At 46.8% G+C, this 27,585-nt stretch overlaps 1 protein-coding gene across 2 annotated transcripts in view; it reads left to right on the top strand.

Moving 5' to 3' along the window:
• Positions 1 to 27,585, top strand: part of SNX29 (sorting nexin 29) — a 609,178-nt gene that overhangs the window by 507,853 nt on the left and 73,740 nt on the right. For both annotated transcript variants that reach the window (XM_030924514.1, XM_030924515.1), the window contains one exon: positions 6,919 to 7,059. In XM_030924514.1, coding sequence (XP_030780374.1) covers positions 6,919 to 7,059 — 141 coding nt within the window. The remainder of the gene's footprint in view (positions 1 to 6,918; positions 7,060 to 27,585) is intronic.

Genomic DNA, 27,585 nt, shown 5'->3' on the forward strand with positions numbered 1-27,585 from the left:
AATAGGGAAGTTCATGTACACAAAGGCAGCCGATGATGAAGGTGATAAGGGTTACAGTATTAACAGCTGCCATTGCTTATTGCCTGCCAGGCACAGGCGAGGCACGATACCTCACAACCACCCAGTGACATTGGCACTGGCCTGTCTAACAGTTGAAGAAGCTGAGTCTCAAGGTGGGATGTCATCCCCAGGGTCACAGCAGCTGAAAAGGGAATTGTGAGGATGTGAACCCAGGCCTCCCTCCCTACATAGCTGTGCCCTTTCATGCTGCCTTTCTGCCTCTTGCAGGAGCACCTGAGATCTGACATGCTTTGGGCTAAAATGCCCATTCCTATGCTTGGCACACCCTCAAACCAGATTGAGGGCTTCAACCACTTAAAGCAAGGTTTTACATCTTCATTCTTTCTCTCTGTCTGCCTGACTCCCTCCCCACTTCTTCTTTTCCACCCCACTGTGGGAGTGCATGTTTGTGCGTGTGTGTGTGTGTCTGAGATAAATTTTACCCTGGAATGTTGACTGCTTCGTTGTTAGATGTTTTAGTATGTGTACAAAATGTTGTCCTGAATATAATTGCGCAGTTCTCCTCCTCTCCCAAAGATTTAGCCTCTAGCACTATCTTCATTTATCCAAATGGAGACTCGGCTTGAAGAGGTGAATTAACTTATCCAGGATCCCTTGTCTGGCAAGGGGTGGAGCTGGAATTCAAACCCATTTCTGTCTCAGGCCAGAGTCCAGTGTCTGGGCTCCCTCCTGATGCTGACATATGACGATGTGTCAGGTCCCCCTGGATACGCACCCACAGAGCTTTGGCACCGCCTCCTGCCCCATCTATGGCCTGACTTAGACCTCCCCACCCCACGAGTTAGGGTGAAAGCTCACTCTCCCGAGGACAGTGAAGGCAGGGCTTTGTTGTGTTTTTGCTTTTAAATTCAGGATTAACATAAATATGATCAGTGTATAAATCTTAAGTTTATAGTTCAATTAATTTCACTTCTGTATAGGCATTCATAACCACTGCCCAGATACAGATCCTGGGTGTTTCCAGCACCCAGAAGGCTCCTTTGTGCCCTGCACAAGACTCCTTTCTCCCGCCCAAGGTCGCAAAGACATTCTGCCATGTTTTCTCCTCCTCGCTTTATGATTTCACTTTTCACACTGAAGTCTATGACCCCAAAAGACACGAGAGCAGAAGCCACACGTGTGAATGTTCATAGTTGCTTTATTCATCAAAGTCGCAACTGGAAACAACCTCGGTGTCCACCCCAGCACAACAGGTAGATACAAACAGGGAAATATTCATCCAGTGGAATACTATGCAGTAGTGCAAAGGAACTTGAGGGCCATACACAGCAACACAGCTGCATCTCACGTCCACAGTACTGAGTGAGAGAAACTAGACCCAGAGGAGCACACACTGATTCCATTTAGGTCAAGTTCAAAAACAGGGGGAAGGCTGGGTGTGGTGGCTCATGCCTATAATCCCAGCACTTTGGTAGGCTGAGGTGGGTGGATCAGCTGAGGCCAGGAGTTCAAGACCAGCTTGGCCAACATGGTGAAACCCTGTCTCTACAAAAATACAAAAATACAGGCGTGGTGGCAGCCACCTGTAATACCAGCTACTCAGGAGGCTGAGGCAGGAGAATCACTTCAACCTGGGAGGCGGAGGTTGCAGTGAACCAAGATCACGCCACTGCACTTTTAGCCTGGGCAACAGAGTGACTCTCCATCTCAAAAAAAAAAAAAGGGAAGAAATCTAGGGGATAGTGCTTAACATTGCAGCAGAGCACTATTGATTAGAACAGGGCACAGGAAAGTCTCATAGGAACACTCTGGTAGACGCTCTTCATCTTCTAAAAGGAAAGCGTTTCCTTGAGACCTTATCTGTGCTCGAGCTTGTTCTGGATTCTGTTCATTGATGGACTGAGGTTTTTGCATTTTCTTCTCCCCTTAACCTCCCTTTACCTCCACTGTTATTATAGACATTGTGAGGGTAATTCTTCTCAGTGGAAAAGAAATCTTCAGATTTGAACTTCCTCCTAAAATGAACAAGAGAGGGTTTGCCCCGATGCCCGATTACAGATATTACCCTCCGATTTAATCTTCTTTTACTGAGTCGAGGAGATCCGACATAAAGTGGTTTTTTATTGCTTGTTTTAAAAGAGAACTTGGTTGTGTCAGAAGAGGTCAACTCTTTTTATCCCTCCGAGGAATTATTATCTTTACGGCTCAAGCGGAAGGAATTGGGGCTGATCAAACTTAATTTGGGGGGGAGAGGCTTCTAAAGTAACAAACAAAACAAAAGACTCTTAACAATTTGGGGCCTAAGCCCTTTGAAATCCTTGGTGAAATAAGTCCGTGATTCAGTTAAGTATATATAATTCGGGGACAGGTTAATTTGCAGAGCAAGTTTCCTAACTTTGGCTGTTTGGAGCATTATCTTTGTGGATCAGCCATTTAGGTAATTTCGGGTAATTTTAATGGCATTAGACTGGATTCGATTAGATCCAAAGGGAGAGGCACAAATGAGATGAGATTGGACTGTCTGATAGCAAGGAGACCTTTCCGAGAACACGGGGTCTGCAGAGAGGTGCCTGGGCTTCAGGAGAACAAGGCAAGGGCTCCTGGTTCTGGCTACCCACATTGCTGGCACCTTCAGGATTCTAGGTGACTGCAGCAGACTGCTGTTGTCAGAGATGCTTGAACCACAGCAACTCCATCTTGAATAGGGGCTGGGTAAGATGAGGCTGAGACCTACTGGGCTGCATTTTCAGATGGTTAGGCATTCTAAGTCACAGGATGAGATGCGCCGTTGGCACAAAATACAAGTCATAAAGACCTTGCTGATTAAACAGGTTGCAGTAAAGAAGCTGGCCAAAACCCACCAAAACCAAGATGGCGACGAGAATGACCTCTGGTCATCCTCACTGCTGTACTCCCACCAGCACCATGACAGTTTACAAATGCCATGGCAAGAGCAGGAAATTACCCTATATAGTCTAAAAAGAGGAGGCATGAATAATCCATTTCTTGTTAACATATAATCAAGAAATAACCATAAAAGTGGGCAACCAGCAGCTCTCGGGGCTGCTCTGTCTATGGAGTAGTGGTTCTTTATTCCTTTACTTTCCTAATCAACTTGCTTTCACTTTACAGTCTTGCCCTAAATTATTTCTTGGTTGAGATCCAAGAACCTTCTCTTGGGGTCTGGATCAGAACCCCTGTCCGGTAACACTGTGATAGAAAGTGTTAGAGGCAGAGGGCAGGTAGCCATGGGTTCAAATTCCTTATCTCCCCACCTACCCTGGGCAAGTGATCTGACCTCTCAGAGCCCATTACTTCATCTGAAAAGGGAGTGTTCGTACCTTCGGCCTTGCAGATTAACATGAGACTGGTCAGTGAGGTGCGTGAAGTGCCTGGGATAGGACTCAACACATAATAGGTGGGCGGATCCTGGGTGCAGATTTAGGCCTGATGAGTTGTAGGTACCTAGGGGATATCACGTCCTGGTCTGGAGTTTGTATCAGAGGTGCAGACTAGAGATACAGATTTTGGAGTCATTGGCCTAAACATGAAACATGCAGGCCTGGGAGTGCGCATGTGTGTTCCGGGAAGAGGCAGGACGTGGGCAGGAGAGAAGGTGCCCATGTGGAAGGCAGAGAGAGAGCAGTTGGAGAAGAAGGGGGAGACTCAGGCCTACAGGGAGCAAAACCAGTGGGCTTTTACATGCCCTTTATTAAAAATGTAGAGTCAGAATTTATCACTCACAGGAGAGAGACTTGTTTTTATTATTACATTAAAGAGGTTTTAAAGACGCGTATTGACATTTCACTGATGCAAATTACAATGGCCATTCATCATTGGAGGCTTTACCCTGTAGGCTGTTCTTAACTTGGGTAATTTTTTAAATTGCATTGATCTCTCTCTCACTTCTCTGGTTTCGCTTGTGATGTATTATAGTTGCCGTATATCCTTGGAAGATGCTAGGGCCTGTAAAAGGCTGGTGAAGCAGTGCTCATGTTTTCTCTACTTGGTTACAATAAAGAAGGTGTACGCCCACGTGTGCTGGTCCCATCTGGATGTGACCTTTTGTTCACTTGAGCTGACAATTGCAAGTCCAGATCTTGACCTTAGCATACTCATTCCTAACCCAAGCCCAGTTCCTCCCCGTCTGTAGGGGGGCCTGTGTGGTCCTGGGCATAGCTGCACTGTTTGTATACCGGAATTCTTTCCATATCATTTTGGGTGGGAGATGCTGTTCTCAGCTCCATTTTGCAGATGAGGAAATGAAAGACGAGAAAGGTTGCATGGCTTGTCTGACGGGTGAGTTTGTGCATTACTTTGGGGTTCTTGAAATTGCCCACTTGTCAATCACTGGAGAAGCTTTGGTTGCTTTGGGGATTCCTGGGCATCACTCGGGTTGTTAATGTAGCCCTCCCAGTGGCTGGTAAGATTTGGAAAGGACTGTCCCTCTCCACACCAGATCTTGGATATGCTGGTGGAAAAATAACAATAATGACTTCTTGATTGTTTAGATTGGGGGTTATCAAACTCTTTCTGTAAAGGGCCAGAAAAAATACTTTTAGCTTTGCAGGCTGTATGGTCTGTTTCAGCTTCTTAACTCTACTGTACAGAAGCTCCTTGACTTATGATGGGGTTATGTCCGGATAAGCACATCGTAAGTTGAAAATATCACAAGTTGAAAATGCATTTAATACGCTTCATCTAGTGAACAACATAGCTTAGCTGAGTCTACCTTCAACCTGTTCAGAACACTTAGATTCACCTACAGTTAGGCACAATCGTCTAACACAAAGCCTACTTTATAATAAAGTGTTGAAACTCATGTAAAATATACTGCACGTCACTAGCCTAGAAAAAAGGTCAAAATTTGAAGTGTGGTTTCTACTGAATACTTGTTGCTTTTGTACCATTATAAACTTGAAAAGTTGCAAGACAATTACCATCCTAAGTGAGGGACTGTCTTTATTGCAAAAGCAGCCAAAACAAATGAATGTGGCTGCATTGGGCCCATGGGCCATAGTTTGCCCACCCCGATCTAGAAAATTAGTATTATGTATGATGACCAGAGAAGTGATTGAACTTGCCACTCTCCAAGGGATGTTTAGACTTTTATAAGAATATATCATAAGCAGGTATGGGCCATTCAAGATATATAGGGTGACAGCCAGGCGTGGTGGGTCACGCCTATAATGCCAGCATTTTGGGAGGCCAAGGCAGGCAGATCATCTGAGGCCAGGAGTTCAAGACCAGCCTGAGCAACATGGCAAAACCTCGTCTCTACTAAAAATACAAAAAATTAGCCAGGTGTGGTGGTGGGCACCTGTAATCCCAGCTACTCGGGAGGCTGAGGCAGGAGAATCGCTTGAACCTGAACAGATGGCTACAGGAAAGAATGACTAAATCAGGCAAGTGATGGGAACAACATACTGTATGCTATTTTCCCCAATATCAACAGAGATCCACAGCCCAATTAATAGCAGAGATGCATTTTCATGTTTCTGTCGTGTGTATTGCAGCACTAACAGCGGAGGTTGCTGAGATCATGCCACTGCACTCCAGCCTGGGCAACAGAGTAAGACTCTGTCTCACTTTAATAAAAGGAAAAGTTATATAGGATAAGAACTGCATTCAGCTGCTCATACAAAGACCCCTCAAACATTACCTTGAACAAATTAGAGATGAATATTTCTTGCTTGTTGAAGAAGCCTTGAGTAACGGATCTGACTGTAGGTTTGGTGATGTGATGTCGACAATAATGGGATGACATTATTGCTCCTTAAGGTCATCAGAGACCCTGGGACTTCTGTAAACTTGATAAGCATTCTGTTTCTTCATCTCACTCCATCGAAAACATCTATGCATTCGTTAATTGAAACATTGGTTGTGATTTGAGTCTCTAGTCCTTCCTCCTGTTCAGAGAATAATGTGAGACATTCTATGGTCGCCATACCAGAGTTCAAACACATAATGTCTGTGTTTGGGGTTGATGGGTGGCTTTCACGTAGGAACAGAATTTATCACTCACATTAGAGATGCCTCTTTTCATGGTCATACAGGTTTTAAAGATGTGTATTGACATTCATGGAGTATAAATTACAATAACCTTTTATCCTTGGGGACTTTTCTCTCTGGGCTGTTCTTAACTCCTGTAATTTTAAAAAGTGGATTGATGTCTCTCCTGCTTTTCTATTTTTCCTTGTGATGAAGTCGCTGCTTGCCCCTGGAAGGTGCTAAGGCCTGCAAAAAGCTGATGAAACAGCCCTCACATTTTGTATCCCCAGAGTATTCTCTAACGAGTCGTAACTTGATTAAAATGAAGAAATTCTATGTCCCGGTTATGCTTATCCCATCTGGACATGGCCTTCTGTGTAGTGGGGCAGATCTCAGCTCTGGCCCCTCCCTTCTTTCTGAAACTGAATTCCACCTCGTCTTTGTGGTGGTCGGAGTCGTCCCAGGCGCCACCGCATTGCTCTCCAAACCACCTTTGGAGCGAGGTGCTGCTCTCAGCTCTGTTTTACAGATGAGGAAACAAGTGGCCAGAAAGGTTGACTAGCCTCTCACCAGCAGGCTGTTAGTACTGCAATACACACATGACAGAAACATGAAAATGCATCTCTGCTATTAATTGGGCTGTGGATCTCTGTTGATATTGGGAAAATAGCATACAGTATGTTGTTCCCATCACTTGCCTGATTTAGTCATTCTTTCCTGTAGCCATCTGTTCAGCCAGCACCAATGAGTCCCTGCTCTATGCCAGGAACTGGGCGTCCAGTGGTGTGTAACACAGATGTGACTCCTGCTGCAACTGGTTTTCTTTGGGAAAGCATTGCCGAAATTCTACTCCTTTATAATAACGGTTTTAAGAGGAATTTACATTTTCTGTCTCTTTCTCGACAGGTCTACATCCGGATAAAAGACGATGAATGGAACATCTATCGCCGGTATACAGAGTTCAGGAGTTTGCACCACAAGTTACAAAACAAGTACCCTCAAGTGAGGGCCTACAACTTCCCACCCAAAAAGGCCATCGGAAACAAGGTACCGTCCCACACCGGGAAGCTCACTTGTCACTGCCTACGTTAAAATGGATTATTTATTCTTCTTCTTAGTCCATTACTTAAAAACACATGCTCCTTTAAGTTGGCGGATATAGGAAAAAAATAGAGAAAAGAATAATTCCACCACCTAAAGACGTTGACCATTACATCGTGTGTGTGTGTGTGTGTGTGTGTGTGTGTGTGTGTGTGTGTGTGTGTGTGTATGTCCTCTCATTTATCTAGGGCAAGAAGTTGGAAAACGTTTTCTTTAAAGGGCCAGAGAGTAAATATGTTTGGCTTTGGGGACTGTACTATTTCAGAGGCAAATATTCACCTCTGCGGGGGTCCTGTGTAAGCCCCCATAGACAGTGCAGACACAAATGCGCATGGCTGTGTGCCAATAGCATTTTATTTTTAAGAATAAATAGCAGCTGGATTTGGCCTGTAGGTTAGTTTGCCAACCCCTGTTCTGGACCGAAAAATGCTTTTCTAGTTTTCATCCATTGTTGTCAACTTGTGACTGTGGAGTCGAACTTTCTCAGAGGAGTTTGTTGTTGTTGTTGTTGTTATATGTTTATTTGCCTCATGAAGGCTAATGATTTATGGTGATCCAGTTTGCCTCTGTGTATTCATCCCAGTACCCTTGAGGAAGGAGGTGCTGGCCCTCTGCAAGCACCTTGTTTGATTGATTGCAATCAATCAAATCAAATCGTTGGTTGATTAGTATTATTTACTCAGCAGTCGTTAATTGGGCACCAATTGTGTGTCATTGTGCAAAGGGCTGGGTCCGGCCCTGGAGAAGACAGACCTGTGTCTAGACCTGGCTTGGAGCCCTGTCAAATGGTCAGCTTCAGCCAGGAGGCATCATGATGTCACTCCTCATGTTTGCTTAGGGAAGCAGTTCTCTGTCATGGCTGCACTTTGGATCCCCTGGGGAGCTTTGAAAACCACTGAGGACTGCCTTTGGCCCACCTCCATCCCCATTCTGATTTTTCTGAAGTGAGGCCTGGGCGTAGAGGGGTTGAATGGTTGTCTAAGTGATTGCACTCTGCGGCCAAACTGGAGAACCTTCGGCTTAGAGTCAAGAAGGAGACAGAGGCACTTCATCAGTTTTGGTATGTGTTCAATAGCTTGGCAGGGACAGTCCGATTGGGAGGTAGAGCCATGACCTTTCTCAGGACATGTAAGACATCGGGCATTATATTGAGCATGATCTCTCTGCCGTGGTCGTTCTCAAAGTGTGGCCCCAGCCAGCAGCAGCAGCAGCAGCAGCAGCAGCAGCCCCTGGGAGCTGGTTAGAAATGCACGTCCTTGGGCTCACCCTAGACGTGCTGATTCACAAGCTCTGGGGTTGAGATCCTGCAGTCTGGGTTGAACAAGCCCTCTAGGTGATGCTGCTCATGAGGAAGTATGAGGACTGCCCTTCTATCTTTTGACAAAGCCATGTGGCAGATGCCATATGGGATGAATTCCTAGTTTCTGTCTTCAGGAGGTACCGTGCTAGGATTTCCTTGACCTTTATCACGGAAACACAGCGCAAGAGTTTCCATGACCCACTCCTGGCGCTTGGGAATTTCATAGGGAAATCTATTCCCGACCCTTAACGTTTACATGTGTGTAGATTTCTACGTATAAAACAGATTGAAACCTGATCACGCCAAGGTCTGCTCAATCTGAACGTAAACAGTTACAAAGCAGGTTTATCCCAGGCCCAGAATACATTTGTCCTTCATTTTTCTGTTGAGGAAAAATAGAGCTGAACCGCTACACATGGCAGACGGAAACTCTATACTTGTTCGTAGCAAGGAGTACAAGAATTCTTTTGAAAAGAGGGGAAAATTATATATTGATTTAATCTAATGACCCATGGGCTCACACAAATCTCGGGACTGACTCAGAATGCCCTAAAATGTCATAAAACAACATGCTGCTAACCAGGATATTACCAAATTATAAGACATTCTTATGTGCAAGAAACACGATCCTGGAGTGGCCCTTCCGTGACAGCTTCTTCGCAGAACCTGCCTGCGTCTTGTGCTAAGGGAACGCCCTTGTAGCACAAGGTGGAAATGAGGGGATTTGGATGAGGAAAAGTCTTAGGTTGTGGCTTTACATTGTCCTGACTTAACATTGTCCAGGGGTGCCTGGGAACTGCAGCTTTAAACAATATGACGTATTGTATTATAAAATGAACTTTACCATGGACAAATTGATACAAGAGTTCAGTTCGGCTGAGCGCGGTGGCTCAAGCCTGTAATCCCAGCACTTTGGGAGGCCGAGACGGGCGGATCACGAGGTCAGGAGATCGAGACCGTCCTGGCTAACACCGCGAAAGCCCGTCTCTACTAAAAAATACAAAAAAAACTAGCCGGGCGAGGTGGCGGGCGCCTGTAGTCCCAGCTACTCGGGAGGCTGAGGCAGGAGAATGGCGTAAACCCCGGAGGCGGAGCTTGCAGTGAGCTGAGATCCGGCCAGTGCACTCCAGCCTGGGCGATAGAGCGAGACTCCGTCTCAAAAAACAAACAAACAAACAAACAGACAAAAAGACCAAAACAAAGAGTTCAGTTCCTAGGGCATAAAGTACTGTATTTAGCTTGAAGTCTTAGTTTCCAAGAACCTATCACCAATGTTGAGTCAACACTTCCTTTGTTAGTTTCCTCTTGCTGCTATCACAAATCATCACAAATGTAGAGACGTAGAACAAATTTATTGTCTTACAATTCCAGAGGTTAGATGTCCAAAATGAGCGTCACAGAGCTAAAATCAAGACGTCAGCCAGGCCTCTTCCTTCCGGAGCCCCAGGAGAGAGTTCGCTCCTTGCTTTATCAGCTTCTCATGGCCACCTTCATTTTTGCCTTATGGCCTTCTGTTTTCAAAGACATCACTCAGCTCTCTGCTTCCATCATCACAGTCACATTTTTCTCTGGTTCCGACCCTCTTCCTCTTAGAATTCACCTTTGATCACGTTGGGCTCACCCAGATCATCCAAAATAATCCCCCGACCCCACCCTTTATCTCAGGATGCTTCACTTAATCACATCTGCTGAGTCCCTTTGGTCATGAGAGGTTCTGGGGATTTGGGTGTGGATGTCTGTGGGAGCCATTATTGCACCCACCACATGTTAGACATTGCTCCATGCTTTCTCTGCAGCCTTAACTCCTTTCCCACCTCCTCCCTTCTCAAGCCCCCCAGTTACTCAAAACTTAAGACAAAACAAATCTCACCAGTCCTGAAAACACTGGATTCGAGTTTAGCGAGATGAGGCTGAGCCCTGAGGAGTAGGAGGGTTTTTCCAGAGTTGCGTCGTGTAGAAAGAGAACATGAAGATGTCCTGGGTCTCTCCTGTGCAGGAGCTGGGAACTGTTTTATTGTTGTTATTGTTGTTGTTTGTTTGGTTTTTTGGAGGCAAGGTCTTACTCTGTTCCCAGGCTGGAGTGCAGTGATGCGATCTCGACTCACCGCAACTTCCGCTTCTGGAGCAGGGATCTGGGTCTGCTTCATACTGTCCACCCTCATCCCCAGGCTAGAGAGACGATCTGCCCCTGCTAATCCCAGGGCTGGCTCCTCACAGCGGCGGACCTTTCCCCTGTGAAGCCTCTGTCCCCTGAGCAATGTGCTTTTCTCCCCCCAACATAACCCTATTTGCACATAAACAAGCTTGGGAATAAAAGACACCATCTTAGTGAGCCTGGCCCAATAATGACCAGCTGGTACAAGTGCAGCAGCTGGCTCTTAACCGGATTTATGGTCCTGCTCCCGGTGGTGGGGGTGGATCTGACCGCTTAGGTCATGAGCAGTCTTGGGGCCACAGCTCCATTTCTAGCCTATGCTGCTTTTAACTTTTAATTGGCTTTCAATAAGCTAGTTGAACTGTGATTGTCTTTTATACATATATATATACCGAATCTTGCTCTGTTGCCCAGGCTGGAGTGCAGTGGCACAATTTCAGTTCACAGCAACCTCTGTCTCCTGGGTTCAAGTGATTCTCCTGCTTCAGCCTCCCGAGTAGCTGGGACTACAGGCGCCCACCACCACACTTGGCTAGTTTTTGTATTTTTAGTAAAGACAGGGTTTTGCCATGTTGGCCAGGCTGGTCTCAAACTCCTGATCTCAAGTGATCCGCCTGCCTGGGCCTCCCAGAGTGCTGGGATTACAGGCATGAGTAACAGGAGGGGCCATACCTGGCCCGGTGATTGCCGTTTGATTCCTTCTTTCTTTTTCTCTGCATTTGGCTAAGACATACACACTTCCCTTAAATCCACCTTAGCTGCTGCTCAGGACAGATCTGAGTGATTCTTCCCATTTCCAAAGGAGGATTGAGTCAAGATGCAGAACCTTCGACACCCAACAGAGGCCATTGGTGAATTCATTTCAAGACCCAGCTTATGCTAGTCCCACTGGGCCTAATAACTCAGGACACCTGCTTTAACATCCCAAGGGCAAAATCTCTGGAGTGTGTTGATTCTAAATTGGCCCAGAAAAGCCTGCCACATCAGAATCTTTTCTTTGGGTTACTTCAGGGATAACTCACTTGTCCACTTGGAATTATGGCATACCTCTAGACAAGACGTTTTCAGGTTGATAGAATTTCATTTCTTTCCTTCCTTCCTTCCTTCCTTCCTTCCTTCCTTCCTTCCTTCCTTCCTTCCTTCCTTCCTTCTCTCTCTGTTTTTCCCCTTCCTTCCTCCCTTCCTTCCTTCCTTCCTTCCTTCCTTCCTTCCTTCCTTCCTTCCTTCCTTCCTTCCTTCCTTCCTTCCTTCCTTCTTCCTTCCTTCCTTCTTCCTTCCTTCCTTCCTTCCTTCCTTCCTTCCTTCCTTCCGTCTTGCTCTGTCACCCAGGCTAGAGTTCTGTGATGCAGTTGTAGCTCACTGCAGCCTCAAACTCCTGGGTTCAAGTGACCCTCCTTGCTTCAACCTCCCAAGTAGCTGGGACCACAGGCACGCACCACCACGCCTGCCTAATATTTCAATTTTTTGCAGAGACAGGGTTTCACCATGTTGGCCAGGCTGGTCTCAAACTCCTGGGCTCAAGAGATCCTCCCACCTCAGCCACCCAAAGTGCTGGCATTACAGGCATGAGCCATCGCACCCGTCCAGGGTTGGTTGAATTTTGCATGCCTTGTTACTTTTAAGCCTTGAAGCCATTACTCACTGCAGAATCCACAGACCTAGACATTTTTTTTTTAATTACAAGTTTTTTTTGTTTTTGTTTTTCTTTTTGTTTTGACGGAGTCTCGTTCTGTCGCCCAGGCTGGAGTGCAGTGGCACGATCTCGGCTCACTGCAAGCTCCACCTCCCAGATTCACGCCATTCTCCTGCGTCAGCCTCCCGAGTAGCTGGGACCACAGGCGCCCGCCACCATGCCCAGCTACTTTGTTTTTTTTTAGTAGGGACAGGGTTTCACCGTGTTAGCCAGGATGGTCTTGATCTCGTGACCTCATGATCTGCCCTCCTCGGCCTCCCAAAGTGCTAGGATTACAGGTGTGAGCCACCGCACCCAGCCATAGACCTAGACATTATTCAAAGAAATAGCAAACATAGTTTAGCCTTTCTCATTTGTCAGATGAGTATCCTTCTAGCCTGAATTTCTGTATATTTCCCGTACAATGCCATCATTGGTGATTGTCTGACAGTTTTATAATTGAAAGTGATCTTAATCCCAATTTGAATCTTTTTTAATTGACAAAATTAGCATGTTGTATAGTATGTGGACCCAGCATTTGTCTTTACCAAAGAATCTGTTGCCTTAATATGCCATGTGTGTAATTGTATATTCACAGGATACCCAGAGCTCTCCCTGGGGGTATCCATGCCTTCACTTACCATATCAAGTTCAAATCATGTTGAAACAGTTGGCCTGAATATCAGTTCACCATTCGATGAAGTTTATTCTTTCATAGCTGAGTCAAGCCACAGTAGATATATATTGAAGTTATTCATTAACTTTTTTTTTTTTTTTTTGGGAGATGGAGTCTTGCTCTGTCACCCAGGCTAGAGTGCAGTTGCATGATCTCAACTCACTTCAACCTCCGCCTTCCGGGTTCAGCTTCCTGAGTAGCTGGGATTACAGGCACCTGCCGTCATGCCTGGCTAATTTTTATGTGTTTTTGTAGAAACGGCATTTCACTGTGTTGGCCAGGCTGGTCTTGGACTCATGATCTCAGGTGATCCGCCCACCTCGGCCTCCCAAAATGCTGAGATTACAGGTGTGAGCCACCATGCCTGGCCATTAACTTTTTTTTTTTTTTTGAAACGGAGGGTCTCTCTATCACCCAGGCTGGAGTGCAGTGGTATGATCTCAGCTCACTGCAACCTCTGCCTTCTGGGTTCACGCGATTCTCCTGCCTCAGCCTCCTGAGTAGCTGGGATTACAGGCGTGTGCCACCACACCTGGCTAATTTTTGTATTTTAGGTAGAGACGGGGTTTCACCATGTTAGTCAGGCTGGTCTCAAACTCCTGAGCTTGTGATCTGCCGGCCTCGGCCTCCCGAAGTGCTGGGGTTACAGGCATGAGCCACCGCACCTGACCCACCGCACCTGACCCATTAACTTTAATGTATCACTGGGATGGGGCTTGGTTGGGCCAAGGTAACAATTCCAAGATCTTGGTGACTTAAGCCAACAAGGGTGTATCTTTGGCTCATGTTCTCTGTCCATCGCGGGTTGGCCCAGGGCTCTGCTCTTCACGTTGCTGGGTTCCAGGCTGCTGGAGGCTCCATCTGCATGCGTGTGGCAACAGGAACAAGGAGTAGGGACAAGTCAGGCGGTGGCTTCTAAAGTTGCTGCCCAGAAGTGACACATGGAAATTCTACTTGTATTTCATTGGCCAGAGCAAGTTCCTTGGCCGTGCCTAATGCCAGGGAGCAAAGGAGTCCACTCTGGATGTTAATGACCAGCTCTAATGACGCAAGCTGGAGTGACTTTTCTGCTGAATGACATTATTCAGTGGGACTGAGAGAGTAAGAGCACAACTTCACCCATCCAAAACTGACATGCCCGTCCCATGGGCTCCACTTTCAAAAGAGTCACAGTTCACCTGCCTCCTGCATCCCTGCTTAAGTCATTCTCTCTTTCTCTCTCTCTCCTTTTTCCTTGAGAGAGGGTCACTCTCTGTCACCCAGGCTGGAATGTAGTGGTGCGATCATGGCTCACTGCAGCCTCACACTCCCTGGCTCCAGCCATCCTTCCATCTCAGCCTCTCAAAGTGCTGGCATTACAGACGTGAACCACTGCCCTGGCTCCTGTTTAGATTATTCTAACTCCAAGCCACTGTCACCGCAGTGTGGACACCTGCAGTGGCTGTGTCTTTTTCTCTTTTGCCTCCCTGTAGCCTATTTTCCACACTGCAGCCAGAGTGAGATTTGTACAACATAAATCTGGTTGTGTCAACTGTAGATTAAGACCCTCTAGTGACACCCCTGGTACTTAAAATGGGGACTCATTATTGTGGCCTCAGGTGTCCCCTGCTAGCTCCCTCACCTCCCTCTCCTTCCTCATCTCATGCCCTGCACCCACCCTCTCCACTCAGGCACACTGGTGTCCTAAGACATCTACACTGTTCTCACCTCAGGGCCTTTGCACCTGTCACACCCTGTACCTGGAATGGCCATTCCCAGATTTCTGCATGGATGCCTCCTCCCATTCACCAGTTTTCAGTTCAGATTTGCCCTCCTTGGACACAGGCCTTTCGTGACACTCCTCACTCTGCCGCCCTTAGTCACTCTCTGGCCCTTTCCTCTGCTTTAATTTTCTTCGCAGTGTGTATCATCAATGGAAATGACTTCTTTGTGCACTTCAGTATTATCTATCTCTCTGCACCAGCATGGAATCTCATGAACCAGGGCTGGAATCTGTTTCTGTTCACTGCTGTCTCCCCAGCTGCTAGAATAGCACCTGACATACCAAGATACTCGCGGTCTAAATTAATGAACAAACAAACAGAAATTCAGTGGAAGAGTTTCCCTTTTATTTTCTTCTTCGCTTTGCTGGGTGTTGGCACACATTCAAAAAATCTCAATTCCAAAAGCGAGTACATAAACTTTCAAGGTGACTCTGGAGGTTGTTCTCACCCTGCTTTTGGCTGAATATTTTCTGCAGAGTGGGCGTGAGGCCAAGCAGGCTTTTGGAGACAGGAAAGGTGGCTCTCTAGTGGTCCGAGGAAGTTGACCGGCGAGCTCCCTGTCCAAACGGGCTTTAGCAGCATGAGGCTTAGGTAAAGGACTCGTTCTTGATGATGTTACTAAAGTCTGCATTATGGCTCAGGGAGCAAATGAGAATGGAGAGACTGTCATTCCTTCTTAGGCTAATAGATTCCGTCTCCGAAAGTTCATTTGGCATTAAGGCAAGGCAAATCACTTTCCCTGGAGCCACAGATAATTCAACTTGTTGGAGAAATTATGCATTAAAATCCTCATTAAAAACACATACACCCATGTGTGGTAGAGGAACCAAATGGTACTCGCTGAGCCGCGGGAAGCCCATTTGCAGCTTCTTGGGAGGTGCCATTGGAAACGCAGTCCTGGGTGGGCGCAGAGATGGGAGAGAGTGGACCTCATATAGGAACCAGAGGCAAATGTGTACCGAGTGCAGGGCTGTTGTGCTGGGCGTAAGGGCAATGAAGGCGAATTAAGGTTTGGTCTCTGTCCTTAAGAAGCTGGCCGTCTTGTAGGGAGGATGACAAGTAAATGAGTCTTCAAAGAGGAACTATGTGAGCTGCAGGGAACCTGGTGCAATTTTCAGACAGAGGAGAGAGAAGCAGAGGAGGCTCCTGCAGGAGGTGAAATGCTTGAGGGGCCACAGGGCTCCCAGCCAGAAATTTAGGAGAAGGAACAGGTGGGTCAGCAGAATCAATGCCAGGCATCATTTCTGTACATCCCAAATCAGTTTCCTGTGGCTTGCAACAACACACATTTATTCTCGTACAGTTCGGGAGGCCAGATGTTCAAAACGAGCCTCACCAGGTTAAAATCAAGGCGTCAGCAAGGCTGCATTTCTTTCTAGAGACTCCAGAGGAGAATCTTATCCTGGCCTTTTCCAGCTTAGAAGCTGCCTGCATTTCTTGGCTCATGGCCCCTTCCTCTGTCTTCCCTGTTGCCTCTCTCCCACCATTCTTCTGTTGTCAGATCTTCCCCTGACCATAGCAGGGAAAGGTTCTACACTTTTCAGTAATGTGATTAGACTGGGCCCATCCAGCTTATCCAGGGTAATCTCCCTGTCTCAGAGCCCTTAATTTCACCTCCTCTGCAATGGCCCCTGTACAGTAGCATATTCACAGGTTCTGGGGATTGAGGCATAGACACTCTGGGAGAGGGTGGGCCTCATCCTGCCTCCTGTACACCTCTTCTTCCTGCTTCCTTGCCCTGGGTAGAGAGCTCTTACTGTCAGCCCACTTGACAAATGGGGCAGCAGAGGCACAGGGATGTGAAGTGACCTGCCTAGGCCATCTTGCTTGGCAGCGTCAAGGCTGATATCTGGGCCCAGGCAGGTCATCTGCCTTCAGCCTTTGTGAGCACAGCCTATCCCACAGGAAGGTCGGCTGCAGAGGATCCTGGAGGCGGGACAGGCAGAATCAGTCAGCCGTTGCCTATTTGATGGACATTCACATTAACTCCCTAAGTCAACTCCTCAACCTCAGTGCTGTGGAGAGCAGGGGGCAGGTGAGGAGGGGCTCTGATGGCCTCTCTCTCCACCCACACCCACCGCTCCACCCTTGCTTAGGGGCCATTCTTAGAGTTGGGAGTGCTGCCCTCAGAGTTCATCCCCAGGCTTGGAAGAACTTCCCTGTTAATCCTAAACTTGTGGGGAGACAGTTACTCATTCATGCATTTATACATTTATTCTTTCAGTGGGACCTTACCAACTCTGTAAGTAAGAGGCTGTAATAGGCACTGAGAGTCAAACAAACAAACAGAAAGATCCTTAAGGCTGTACTCTGTGTGTACTGATGTGCCTCGGGCACGTTATTTGACCCTCTGTGCCTGTTTCCCCTTTCATATACCAGGAATACTCATGCCACTCCTAGCATTGTTTTTATGAGGATTGAAAGCAGTTACATCTGTAAAATGCTCAGAACAGTGTCTGGCACAGGATAAGAGCTGTCTTCAGGTTTGTTAGGTCAGGGTCATTGGGCTGGTAGCAAAGTGGAGCGAGCAGACACACAAGTGCGTTCTTATCCCCAGCAATGCCAGGACCCCGAACCTGTGCAGTGGGTGAGCCTGACATGGACGGTCCCCCCGGAAACCTCAAACTCAGCGTCTCCATGTAAACTAACACCAGCCACCATATGCCGGCTTGCCAGGCACACCGAGAGCTTTGTATTCATTTTCTCATCATGCAGTTCTTCTCGGGCTCCATATGAAGTGTTTTATAGATGAGGAAACGGGGGATTAGGGGCAATAAGCATCCTGGCCAAACTCCCATAGCTTGTAAGTGCCAGAGTCAGGAACTGAGGTGAACTCTGCAAATGCAGAGGGCCGCACCACCCGGCCCTCCGTGGAGAAGTAAGTCCCACGTGTCTGTCCCCAAATCTAGGAGCTGGTGATGCAGAAAGTCATCTACTACAGGTTTGGGCCAGAAAGTTCATCATGTGAAGACAATTCAGAAGATGGTGTGACTCCCCCACCTGCTCGCAGTAGAGATGCAGGGAGCTCACACCATCCCCTGCAACTGCTAGGGCCCCACAGAGAAATTTGGGAGCGACAAGCAGCTCCGAGTGAATGAAGCCATGAACTCAAGCCTGTGTCTCATTTGACACTCTGCCAACCACCATGTAAATATTCCTAGTACTTAATGTATTAATCGAGAAGAAGAGAGAAATTGGGCTCATTATACATCACACGGTTATGTTTCTCTTTAATACAGTAAAAGCCTCTTAAGATATTTTCCAGGAGAGCAACCACTAACGTCATCTTGCCAGAAAAAGCATCTCAGGGAAGAGACCTTGGTGAGCTTCAGACCCGGAATGTGTCTGTGGAGGCCTATGCATAGATATATATATGTTTAATTAGTGGGGTTTCTTGGGAGGACTTTTCTATAACATCAAATTAAAATCCAGTAAAAAAAAAAAAAAAAATCAAGGTCATTTATAAACAAAAAATCCAGAACCAGCCACTGAAAGCATATTTGCTGTTCTGTTCCCATCTTGCATATTTTCTAGGTATAACACATGAAAAAGCAGAATTCAAGAGACTCCTTTTGGTGGACTCAAGTCATAGAACTTGCTGGTCCCACCCTCCACTGTGGCCTTCATACCTCCACCAGGAAGTCGTCCCTGACTTCAAAAACATGAGCCACCCCTCCCCGGGTTCATTTCTCATACTCCATCTTATCACAGTTGCCTGATTTACAGTTCTTCCTTCCTGTAGTACACACCATCCCTGCACCCATTGCACCATAGAATTAGAGGGCAGAGCCTGGTCCTACTTGAGTCTTCATCTTCTTAGGATCTGTCACAGTGCCGAGTACTGAGTTGAACCCGTTTGTTGAATAATGAACTGAAGCTGTGTGGAAGTCATTGTGTAGCACCGGCTTTGTTGGGTCATTAATTTCCTTTCTCTCTCGTCCTGTGTCCCTTCACTTCCATGACACTGTCATTCATGGTCGTTCATAGATGCTCAGTTCCCACATGGTGCCATCTCACCTGCCCGCTGGACATTGACCAGCTGATATTTGCAGGAGCTTCCATGAAGACTCTGCATTAGTTGTTCCTGGTGTCACAGAAGATTTGTTTGACACTTCTGGGGTCTGGTCTTCCCAGTGAACCCACCAGAATTAGCCAGCTTGCCCCACTTCACTCATTTCAGGCTGAGTTTGAGGACCCTATTTCTAAGTAGAACCCACTGGCTTTGTGATTGAGTGAATTATAAGACAACTTGACTCTGTTGGGCATTAAACGTTGGCCAAAATATTTCTGGGGCTGTATATCATTATTTAATCTCTCCTTCCAGCTCTAAAAGCCTTCTGAAAAGACTTAACCCATATTATATTTGCTTTTGTTCCTCACATTTTCAGACAGCTGATTAAAATCACACCTTAGACGTATTTCTTGGCTCTTACCCTTTTGAATAGTTGGAGAATAATTGCTACCTTTCCCTTCAGTATTCTCATTAATATCTGAGAACTTCAAACAGCAGAAAAACACAAGGAGAAAACAAATTGAGAACTGTGTATTGCAATCTTGGTTCATCTCTAGCACACTGGGAGAAAAAAAAAAAATTCAGCCTCTCAAATTGCCACCAATTGGTTATTTCCTGAAGCCACCTTTTTGCAATTCACAACCCCAGGCTGGAGGAAGCCTCTCCCTTTCTCTCATCCTTCTCCGCAGTGTCATGGGCCACTTGCATCTTTAGAAACCATGCCATACAGAGGGAAAGAGTTTGGACTGTGGATCCAGATCCTGCCCCCACCCACATTGGCTGTGTGACCCTGGGCAAATCCTCAGACTCTGTGACACTCAGCTGTCACATGGTGGTGAGCACACTGACAGCATGGGCTCTGGTGGAGAGTGAACAAGCCCATGCCAGTCAACTGTTTCCCATGGCGCAGTGTCCTTAGCCCTCAAATGCCAGCGTAAAAACCAGGTCGACACGGAGAATGCACTCATTTGATTTCCTTTCCTTTGTGATTGGTGATAACTCACACATAGGCATGCTTTTTCTTTCTTTCATTCTCATTTCTTCCTCCCCTCTTCACTTCTCTGCTTCTTCTTGTGGTGTGTTGTGTGTTTTGGCTTTTTTTTTTTTTTTTTTTTTTTTTTTTTTTTTTTTTTTTTTTTGAGATAGCGTCTTAGTCTGTCACCCAGGCTAGAATGCAGTGGTGCGATCTTGGCTCACCGCAACCTCCACCTCCCGGGTTCAAACAGTTCTTGTGCCTCAGCCTCCTGAGTAGCTGGGACTATAGGCATGCACCACCAGGCATGGCTAATTTCTGTATTTTTAGTAGAGATGGGGTTTCGCCACGTTGACCAGGCTGGTCTCAAACTCCTGACCTCAAGTGATCTGCCCACCTTAGCCTCCCACAGTGCTGGGATTACAGGCATGAGCCACCATACCAGGCCTTTTTTGGCTGTTTTTTTGAGTTGAGATATAGCATATCTCCAATTTTAAGGTACAGTTTGATGGATTTTCACAAAATGAACACACCTAGGCAAACAGCAATAGACCAAGAAATAGACCATTATGAGAGCTCCACAGCCTCCTCTTCTTAAAGGGCCACTGTGCTGCTTTCTGATACCGTAGTGTGCTTTTGCCTGTGTGTACTCCTTTGTATCTGGCTTCTTTCTCTCAGCATCACATCTGTGAGCTTCATCCATGTTGTTGCAAGTAGCACTTGTTGGTTCATTTTCATTGCTTTGTAATATTCCATTGTATGACTACACCACAATTTATTTATCTTTTACTGTCAGTGGATAGTTCAGTGGCTTCTGGTCTGGCTCAGCTACAAATAGTGCTGTGATTAACAGTTCTCACATATGTCTTCTGCTGGCTCTGAGTCCTGATTTCTGTGGGATAAAATCCTTAGGAATGGGCTTGCTGGTCACAGGGTATGTTTATACTCCACTGTAGTGGATACTGCCAAACAGTGTCCCAAAGCGGCCATATGGTGATGATTTTTTAAACAAAGGGAAAAATAATACAAAGGATAGGATACCAGGCACCTGTATTCCCACCACACAAACTTAACAGCTGTCCACATTTTACCATATTTGCTTCCAAGCTCCTACAAAATTATTATGGAATGTTTCAGATGTGTCCTGGAATACACAGGAAAATGTAATGAACACACACACATCACCATCCAGATTAACAAATGTTAACATTCAGAAATTAAACACTGTAAATACAGCAAAACCCTTGTTGCACCTTTTCTCCCAGAAGGGAACCACTCTGCAGAATCGTTCTGTGTCCTTGTATTACATATGATTATGAGAGGGTTTTCTTTTTATTGTTTCACATCAATGGTATTATTCCTTTTTTTTTTTTTTTTTTTTTTTTTTTTTTTTTTTTTTTTTGAGCCAGAGTCTTGCTCTGTCGTCCAGGCTGGAGTGCAGTGGCCGGATCTCAGCTCACTGCAACCTCCGCCTCGCGGGTTCATGCCATTCTCCTGCCTCAGCCTCCCGAGTAATTGGGACTACAGATGCCTGCCACTGCGCCTGGCTAATTTTGTGGTATTTTTAGTAGAGACGGGGTTTCACCATGGTCTCGATCTCCTAATCTCATGATCCGCCTGCCTCAGCCTCCCAAAGTGCTGGGATTACAGGTGTGAGCCACTGCGCCCGGCCTGATATTATTCTTTATGTAGCCTTTCATAACTACCGTTCTTCGCCAGTATTACATTTTCTGAGATTTATTCATTTAGGCTCAGGGCATTCTAATTCATTAACTGCTACACTTACTGATAGCCTATGGTATGACTACTCAGTGTTGGATTTACGTACTCTCTCTTTGATGGACATTTAGGTTTGCAATTTTTCCCTATTCAGGCATTGTTGCATTAGCATCCTTGTACACATATCTTGGTACACAGGTTTGAGACTCGGTTTCTCTAGGTTGTGTGCCCATGAATGGGGTTGCTGGCTTGTAAGGTATGCTTGTCATCAGCTTGCCTAGCTCTTGCCAAATTGTTCTCCAAGATGGCAGCACCAGTGGTTCACTTTCAATCATGGGTGAGAATTCCCATTGTCTCACATTCGCAACAACATTTGGCTTTGTTCAACCTAAAATTTATTTATATTTCGCCAACACAATGGGTACAAAATAGTATCTCATTTTGTTGTTGTTGTTGTTGTTGTTGTTGTTTTGAGACAGGGTCTCACTCTTGCCCAGGCTGGAGTGCAGTGGCACCATCTCAGCTCACTGCAGCCTCCACTTCCTGGGTTCAAATGATTCTCCCACCTCAGCCTCCCAAGTAGCTGGGACTATAGGTGCGTGCCACCATGTCCAACTAATTTTTGTATTTGTAGTAGAGTAGTAGAGACGGGGTTTATGTTGGCCAGGCTGGTTGCAGACTCCTGACCTCAGATGATCCAGCCACCTCAGCCTCCCAAAGTGCTGGGGTTACAGGCATGAGCCACCCCACCTAGCCCTCATTTTGTTTTTGATTCACATTTTCCCAGTTACTGATAAGGCTAATGAGCTGCTCGTGACTTTTAGCCATTTGGATTTCCTCTTCCCTTTGTTGCCTTTGTGTGTCCTTTGGCTATTTTTCTTCTGGGGTATTTTTCTTGTTGGTTTCTAGGATTCCTTTATGTTTTCTGGATGCCATCCTTTGTCTTTACAAAGATAGAACTCCCAGTGCTATGCGAGGCTGAAGTGGGAAGATCCCTTGATTCCTGGAGTTCAAGAACAGCCTGGGCAAGATAGTGAATTCCTGTCTCAACAACAACGAACTCTTGGTGTCACCTCGTTGAAGTAGCAACTCTGGCTCCATTCACCCTAGAACCCACGATCTCTCCGTCCTCCCTGTGCCCTCTGCGTGCCTGGCCCCTATTCCCTTTGCAGCCCCCAAAGCTTTGGTGCACACACTCGTTTAAGTGTCTCCTTCCTCACTGGACTTGTTTTCTGGGGGAGCAGGTCCCCATTAGACTGCTCACTGAGAGACGGACATGGCTGCTTGCATCAGTGGAGGCTGGATTTGTGGGTATTGGCATGAAGGAACATTGGGCCGCAGATTACATTCTTTCACCTGGATCCAGAGTAAAGCCGCTCCAAAGCTCCTCTCTCCAAAATGGGGCCCAGCAAGCTTTAAATGTCCTGGCAGTACAGGGCCCAGTCTCACTTGCTGAAGAGCCCCTCTTCTCTACCGGCTCACAACCACGTTCAGCTTAACCACCCCCTTGGAACTTTCTCTTCATTTAATTTTTCAGCTCTTTTGCCTTCTGAGGGAAAAGTGAAGTTCCTTTTGGTAATGAGTTTTGAAGCTTTTTTGAGTTAAGTGCCTGATCCTCATAAGCCGGTGAAAATGGGAACTGTTTTGTGTCACAAAGGAGCCTTTGATGCTGGCTCTTAGCTCTCCCTGGTGAACTGGGCCGCCTTTTTCCTATCAGCAGGAAATAAACAAGCCCTGCTTCACATCAGTGGCACCATCTTAATAAGAATAGTGGCCATTCATTGAGTGCTAACTGCATGCCAGGCAGGGTGCCAAGGACTGCCTGCACATTCTCATTTAGTCCCCTCAAGCATCCCTGGGGCCGAGGAGTTAGCATCCCTGCCTCACCTCATGTGACCCCTCAAACCTTCAAGCTCTTCCTTGCCTCAGGACCTTTGCACATACAGTTCCTTTAGGATACTCCATCCCTCACCCTTCCTGTGGCCGCATCTTCCTCCTCTGGCAGGTCTCAACTGGAATTCCTTTCCTTTTCTTTCTTTCTTTCTTTTTTTTTTTTGGAGTCTCGCTCTATTGCCCAGGCCTGGAATGCAGTGGCACAATCTCAGCTCACTGCACCTTCCACCTCCCAGGTTCAAGCAATCCTCCTGCCTCAGACTCCCAAGTAGTTGGGATTACAGACATGCACCACCACATCCAGCTAGTTTATGTATTTTTAGTAGAGATGGGGTTTCACCATTTTGTCCAGGTCTCAAACTCCTGACCTCAAGTGATCCGCCCACCTCGACTTCCCCAAGTGCTGGGATTACAGGTGTGAGCCACTGCACCTGGCCTCATCTGGAATTCTGTGTCCTTGAACAGCTGTTTCCCAGCTACCCAAAATAAGTTAGTTCCCTCCATTACATGCTTTCTTTCTTTGCCCCTTATTTTTTCCTTTTATAATATTAGCACATTTTATGAACATAGTTATTTGCTTAAACATGGGGTTGTGTTTGTGTGCTGGCCAGGGGAGCCATTGAAGGAGTTTAAGCTGTTAGTGACAAAATCCAGTTTGTATTTTGGAGCTGTTACTGCCCCCTAGAGGACAGCTGGATGGGGTCAGTGTGGCTGGGAGTCTCGTGCGAGGGGAATGTGAGAGGCAGGATGTCTGCAGCTGTGTTGGGCGTGGTGGCACATGCCTGTAATCCCAGCACTTAGGGAGACCAAGGCAGGTGGATCACCTGAGGTCAGGAGTTCGAGACTGGCCTGGCCAACATGGTGAAACACCAATCTCTACTAAAAATACAAACATTGGCCAGATGTGGTGGCAGATGCCTATAATCCCAGCTACTCGGGAGGCTGAGGCAGAAGAATCTCATGAACTCGGGAGGCGAAGGTTTTAGTGAGCTGAGATCGCACCACTGCACTCCAGCCTGGGCGACAGGATGAGACTCTGTCCAAAAAAAAAAAAAAAAGAAAGAAAGAAATGTCTGCAGGTTTCGGTGAGTGCAGAGCTATTGAGGACTGAGAAAGGAATCAGCAGACATGGAGACTTGGCAGAGATGAGGACTCGCAGAAAGGTCACACGCATCTGTAGGTGACTATACTGTGCAGTGAGAGGGCCCTAAAATTGTGCCTTGGACAAAGTTACAGCACGGGGTAGTCAGCTGACAGCCCACAGGTCACATTCCGCCCAAGTCAGGGTTTGTGTTTCACGGTGGTGGTGATGAGAAGTATGATAAACCCATGCCTGCAGCTCAGGGTACACGGCCTCTCCAGTTAGCAAGGCTGGTCTTCCTCTTTATCTCACACTTCCTCGTTGCAATCATTGTCAGGCACTGAATGGAGGCTGGGCCCTTCACTGGAGCACATGGTCCTAGGTCACCAGTCTGCCCTGCTTCTCTCACTTCCTTGGCCCTAATGGCTTTTTTTTTCTTCGCCTTGTCTTGCTCTGTTTCCCAGGCTAGAGTGCAGTGGTACGATCTCAGCTTACTGCAACTCTGCCTCCCAGGTTCAAGCCATTCTCCTGCCTCAGCCTCCCAAGTAGCTGGGATTACAGGCACCTGCCACCATGCCTGGCTAATTTTTATATTTTTAGCAGAGACGGGGTTTCACCATGTTGGCCAGGCCGGTCTCAAACTCCTGACCTTAAGTGATCCACCCGCCTTGGCCTTCTGACAGCTTTTGAATTTGGTTCCCTGCAGGGTTTGGGGAAGACTTCTTGGAGCGGGTGATTTTTTTTCCTCTGAGCTTTGAATAATTAAGTAGACAAGGGAAGAGCATTCCAGGGAGGGGAAAGCATGAGCAAAGCTGCAGAAGTATGGGGAATAGACAGGTTCAGGCATGCGCTCAATTCTTGATGTCCAGGTGCTCCTGCCCCTCACCAGTGTTGGGAAGGGGTCCGGAGATGAGTGTGCCCTTGGGTGAAGCCCAGGTGAGTAGGTAGCACGGTAATGGGCCTTTCTCAGCAGCCTGGGCCTGCCCTTCCTGTTATCTCCAGGACCAATGACTTCAGAGGACTGAACAGTAAGGGCTCTGGGGAGGACAGCCGCTTGGCTGCAACCAAGATCCCGAGGCGTCTAAGAGTTCTTGGCAGAAAGGCCCTAAAGTAAAAAAGTAAGTGAAAAGCTCCATTAATTTCTAAATAAACATTTCTTCATTTTTTATTTCACAAACCTTTATTGAGTATCTATGATACACCAAGTCTTGTGACCTTGGAGACAAATAAAACACATTTCCTGCCCTCAGGGAGTTCTCATAGGGCCCCCCAAGTCAGTGCTATGGGGGAGGTTAAATTAGGATGTGGGAGCACACGGGAGAATATATCATTGAGGATGCTTTCTACGGCAAGTGGAAACACCAAAGTCAAACTATTTTTTTTTTTTTTTTTTTTTTTTTTTGAGATGGAGTCTCGCTCTGTCACCCAGGCTGGAGTGCTGTGGCCTGATCTCAGCTCACTGCAAGCTCCGCCTCCCGGGTTTACGCCATTCTCCTGCCTCAGCCTCCTGAGTAGCTGGGTCTACAGGCGCCCGCCACCTCGCCCAGCTAGTTTTTTGTAGTTTTTAGTAGAGACGGAGTTTCACCATATTAGCCAGGATCGTCTCGATCTCCTGACCTTGTGATCCGCCCGTCTCGGCCTCCCAAAGTGCTGGGATTACAGGCTTAAGCCACCGCGCCCGGCCACTATTTTTAATCTAACAAGATCATGTATTGGCTTGTGTAACGAGAGGCTTAGGAATGACTTCAGGAGTGGCTGGAGTCGGGAGCTCAGCATCATCAGACATCTGTATCTTGACCAGTCTCCTTCTCGTGTATTTGCTGAGTCGAGAAATAAACTGAGTCTTGCCTGTTGTCTCGGCACCTGTTTTTCTCTCTGCCTGCTTTTTCTCAGTTCGCTTCCTTCATAGGCAGCCACCTCTCTGATGACAAAGATGATCAGCTGCCTCAGGCTTCCATTGTATCTGCTAGGTGCCTCAGGCAGAAAGAGCAAATTGCTTTCCCAGTAGTTTCCATCTCAGCACTGATGCTCAGTGGCCTAGCTTGAGTCTCCTGCCTGTCCCAGGACAAATCACAGTGACTGATTGGCCAGGTCATTGGTTCAGCCCTGGATGGAGGGGTGGATAATTTCTGTCCACTCTCAGACAAGAAGGTTGATTCCCTAAGGAAAGGCTGTAGCACTGTTACCAGGATAAAAGGACATGGGTAGTGAGCAGGCAAAATATCAAGGGGAGACAGCCTGTGGGGAGAAGGGAAAGAGAGACTGGGGAAGCATCAGAACTGAGGTGCCACCAGAATTGAGTCTTGAGGGATAAGCAGCATTCAGCTGTTGAATGAGATGGATGAATTCCAGGCAGAGGAAACAGCACTTCTGAGAGCCAAGTTTATGGAACAACACAACTTCATCCAGCCCCATGAGGCCCACTGAGAAGTCAGCATGTCCCACTAGCAGCAGGTACATGTGGCACAGCATCTGCACGCTAGCAGGTGAGGCAGAACAGCCAGGCAGGGCCAGTTACCTTGCATGCTTCGCTAAGGAGTTTGGACTTTTATCCTGAAAACAAAAAAAGTGGCATGGTTTTTAAAACTGGTTTTGCATTTTAAAAAAATGCTTGCTTGGGAAGCAGTGTAGGGGATGACCAGTAGCAGGAGGCACTGGCCTAGTTAATACAGAGAGGGCTGCGTGCATATCAAGGGGAACACCATTTATTCATCCATTCTGCACATCTTTCATGAGCCTCTACTATGTGCCAGCTACTGAAAATACAGTGGGGGAATTAAACAGTTAAGGGCCCTGTTTGCATAGGCTTACAATTTTTGAGTGGGAAGGAGAACAGATAATGCACACATAAACAAGCACGTAGGTAGTCTCTAGTCATCTCTGAATAGCACAAAAGAGATTCAACTCTACAGCTGTCTGTAAGTCAGGTCATAGGAGGCTTTAACTTGTAAACCAAACAGCATAGAATTTCTTCAATTGGCAAATTAAAAAATGTTTTGGCCACCGTTGCCAACTAAAGTAAAATTACTCAGTTCTGCTTGAAAGATGAGGATGTAAGTAGAGAGGTGGTAGGTTTTTCAGAAGCTAGGAGTGAACTGTCATCTAGGTTTGATCTGATACTTGATAGCAGAAGGGGCTTTGCATGCTGGGTAATGGAGTTTTGGACAGCTGCAGAAATCTTTTTAGGGGGCTGGAAAAATGAGCCACCCAGGCAGACTTGGCATTCTG

This window comes from Rhinopithecus roxellana, chromosome 20 (assembly GCF_007565055.1).
Source record: "Rhinopithecus roxellana isolate Shanxi Qingling chromosome 20, ASM756505v1, whole genome shotgun sequence".
NCBI lineage: Eukaryota > Metazoa > Chordata > Mammalia > Primates > Cercopithecidae > Rhinopithecus > Rhinopithecus roxellana.